This window comes from Thermobia domestica, chromosome 14 (genome assembly GCF_964235325.1).
Source record: "Thermobia domestica chromosome 14, izTheDome1.hap1.1, whole genome shotgun sequence".
NCBI lineage: Eukaryota > Metazoa > Arthropoda > Insecta > Zygentoma > Lepismatidae > Thermobia > Thermobia domestica.
The window spans coordinates 7,011,942-7,016,081 of record NC_137467.1 but is presented as its reverse complement, the minus strand read 5'-3'; the positions used below and the strand labels follow the sequence as shown (position 1 = coordinate 7,016,081).

At 37.1% G+C, this 4,140-nt stretch overlaps 1 protein-coding gene across 1 annotated transcript; it reads left to right on the top strand.

Annotated features, from left to right (window-relative positions):
• The first annotated feature begins 1,111 nt into the window (after positions 1 to 1,111).
• On the top strand, positions 1,112 to 2,203 carry LOC145670561 (CD63 antigen-like). The gene has a single exon (XM_081739366.1). It carries the CDS (start codon positions 1,232 to 1,234, stop codon positions 1,991 to 1,993), a length of 762 nt encoding a protein of 253 aa, XP_081595492.1. The 5' UTR covers positions 1,112 to 1,231; the 3' UTR covers positions 1,994 to 2,203.
• Positions 2,204 to 4,140: the final 1,937 nt, after the last annotated feature.

The following is a 4,140-nucleotide window of genomic DNA, read 5'->3' as shown; positions in this document are numbered from 1 at the left end:
ACCTGCAAATCACTGGGAAACAGCCTGTTGAACCATGATCTCCGTAGAAGGGTGTGTGGAATTGTGGTGCTTCCACTGCATGGACTCCTGCTTGCTCTCAGAATCCCAATGGTGGATCCAGGTTTCTTCCCCAACTTCTGCAAATCCATTGTTCGCGGCGTCACACAAACATTCGCTACATGGTGTAACAAACGCTCTGCTTACGATTATTGCCTTGCTCGAATTGACCTCAAATTGCGCAGCAGGGTCCCTCACAGCGGGTGGTCTTGGCGTACGTATTAGGCGCCATTATGCTTCACCCCTCCTTTCCTGTTTAGGTAGATAAGTTATTGAGCATCCCTTATACATTGGTGCCCCCCCCCCTTATGTCCATGACGCACCCCCCCAATTGTCTATCCGTAGGTGTTCTTCCATGAAAAAATCTTCTTTTCGATTAATTTTACCCCCCATCAAACATATTTATATAGATTTTTACCCCCCCCCAATATTTCAATGACGCAGTTTGCGTCATAGCCCCCCCTTGTGGGCACCCCTGCCTTATACATGCTACTGGCAAAAGTAATAAATAAAAAATCTCCCTCAACCTGAGCACAATGTGCACAGTCGCCACAAGAAATTAAAAAGCAAGGGAAAAAGAAAGAATTCTGAAAATGATAAAAACGAAAATTGAAATCAAGGTTGAAAAACTAAATGTTTTACCTATTCAAGGTTGCCACTGGCAAAAAAAAAAAAAAAAAAAAAAAATCGCAAATCATATCTTTGCCAGTTCCAGCACAATCTACAAAGCTCAGAAATAGTACATAACACACTGGACCCAAGGTTCTCCTCTCGAATCATTCGAAAGTTTCCGGTACAGAACATGCATTTCATTTCATTTCACCCTCCCATTAGAGACCTTCTTCATAGGCTCAAACGTTTAGTTCCAGTAGCCTTCTTCCTAATCATGTGATAAATATAACTTTTTAAAAAATGAAAGAAATAAGTTTATCGTTTCAGCAACATGCATTTAGCGTAGCGATTGTTTCCAATTCATGACAACAATGAATAAAATTTCTTTTCATTTTTGTTTATGGACAACAATAAATCTTAGAATTTCTTGCCGACAGATTACCTGAGAAATCTATTAATGTATTATGATCTCATATGATCAACTATTGGAAGATCAGCTTCTGGGAGAGCACCATTATCTATAAGTAATATATTACTTTTTGAATTTATTAATGAAATCATTATGTGCCGGTATCTTTATGACTGGACGAGGTGCCTTCTATTAACTTGCATAACTATTGTTGTGGTAATTGGATTCTGCCTTATGGTTCTCGGAATCGTCGCTGAACTCACGTACAAGGGCTACCACGAAATACTCAGCTGCGGAATACGAATACCTCCGATATTTGTGTTAACCTTTGGAGCACTGTTATTCTTTCCTGCCTGCATTGGATGTGTAGCGATTCGCCAAAACTCTCAATGTTTGATTGCATTGTTCAAATTGATTCTTCTGGTTATGCTGGTTATACAATTAGGAATTGGAATTTTAGTCCTTGTAGACACAAAACAGGTGGAAGCTGTTGCCAGACAAATCATTCAACAGTCTCAGTATAACTATTGGGAATCAAAGCCGGCGAGGGAATTCTGGGACACAATTCAAACTGAATTGTTCTGTTGTGGATTAGACGATCGAGAGGAATGGACTAACATCACTGATGGCCGGACAGAAGATGATGAAAACTTAAACGACGGTTATCCTCCAACTTGCAAAGATTTTAGTGACGGTTGTTGGCCAACGTTGAGAGAAATGATTAGAAAACACGATAGAATTATCGGCGCTATCCTGATAAGCTTGGCCTCTTTTAAATTGCTCGCTTTCTCATTATCTTGCATTATGGACAAAAGAGGTAGTATTAATCGAATCACACCGTACCAAATTGGAATTCATCAAGGTCGGGTTTCTTTAAGAAGTGACTCTCTAGAAACAGAGAAACTTCTTAAATAGAATTAAATGTCTTATAGATAATATATAGGAAAATTGGAACTTGATCATTTTAAACACATAATTGACTGTACTTCATTTCCTTAAAAGTCAATAAATAATTATTTGTAAAGTAAATTGAAATTAGTTTTAGTGAGAAGTTGATAACGATTGAAACCAGATGTATCGGATTCACCGTATTTACTGGATTTGGGCAAGTCAACGGCGCATGGTGTAAATGATTATCTCCAATTAGTTTGCACAAGTGAAAAATATATAGAGAGAGTATATGGATTTGCACTAATACAAAATGCCTGAATTTCCTTCCCTTAAGTCGCATAGAGTGATTGAGATTATCATTAACTCATATCAAATATGTGAATTAATTATTCGAGGGTCATAATTTAAGTAAGACCTGTTTTGTAATAAAAATGCAAAGAGGCAGACATTTGTCTAACAAATGTTTATTTTCTATACTTATATAGCGTGGTCCGGAAGTGGGCGTACCCCCCTTTAGTTACAACAGTGTAGTGTTAGTTATGATAGAATGTCAGTACACAGTTACCTTGAAGTCTTAAGAGTCATAAACATCGGTATGATAAACATCCATGTCGTAACACAGCTGAATTTTGCGCCAAGTACTCGCAGATGTTTTGCGGAGATACTCCGGAGTCATGAGGTTGAAGGTGTGTTCCACAGCTCCTCGTAACTCCTGTACTGAGTGATATCGATTGTTTCTTACTTGTTGCCAGACAATGCCAAGCAATTTTACCAAACAAATGTGGGTAAAACCTAAAACCATCAGAAAACACCAATTAGGGGTACACCCACTTCCGGACCATGCTGTACAATTCTCTATTTCTTCTACATATTTTCCTTGCATGTTTAAACATTTATAGTAACGAACAAGTTTCTGGATACCTTTACCATGGAACTCTATCGCTTGTGATGATAGCTAGTTGTATTCACTTCTTTATGTGTTTAAACTCTTATCGCCCAGAAAGATTTTCAGGTGATGAGTAAGATCGTAGCCGCTAGGCGCAAAATCTGAACTGTATGGTGGATAATCGAATTAATCCCAATCCCGATTCATCATGGATGTTTCCTGACCTTCCTTGAAAAATCTGACCTATTTTCATACTTTACAGTAGTCCGATAGAAACCAGATAAAGGTACCTCATAATCGTAAGGGCCTCTCGGTTGTTTTAAACATGTTAGCTTCACACCACGAAGAGTATGTATATACTAACACTATGAATGCAAATGGCGTCCAATTGTATGGAAGGGATTCCGGAAGTATGTGTGTGAACTCTTTGTCAGGGACTGCGAAATTTCAAGCGGCATGTACAAATGGGTCTTATTCAAAAGAATTCTCATACAAAGAACAAAAATGAATCCGTTACGAGATTCGTTGTCTTTTGACAGTATATGTTGTTCGTCATGTATATACAATTCAGTAATAAAGCGTACTGTGCGGTGTTATGATGCGCTACTCAGGTCTATCGAAGAACTCTGTTGCAATCCACCAGTTGAATTGTACGTTATAATATGATGCATGACATCTGTTACAAAGTATGTGCATAATGTTTAGAACCTGAAGCTTGAACAAAAACAAATAAATTAAGAAACAAAATAGTGACTTTTGTGGATTTCCACATGGCAAGTGCGCGTTTTATACAACAAAATTCAGACAACAGGTTGCCTTTCGAATTCCGCTTGACTTAAAGCATTGTGATTCTTAACGGAGAGGCTAGTTATTTTGGAGTAATCAGTAAAGCATTATTTTTAATTCTGTTATAAACTGTTGTTGTTACCAGTTTTACTTTTCACTTGCTCACGCTGGATGGAGCCACTGTAGCAAGCGGAAAACAAAGCCAAGTCCTGCAATATTTAATTAACAATCTATACATAGGGAAATTCACTAAAGTGAGGGGAAAATTCTGCAGTTATATATTTTTCTCTGTTTCCTTTCGAAAGATCTGGAATTTTAATTGTCTTAATTTACTGGTTTCTTCTTCAATCTAATTAAAATTAAAATTAATTATTAAATTTAAAAAAAATGGTTTATTACAAGATTTAATTTTTACAGAGCAGCCTACGGGATATTTCAATAAATTTGAAAAAAAAAGTCTGTGAAATTAAATTATCAAATTTCAGGTTTATTTCAAAGA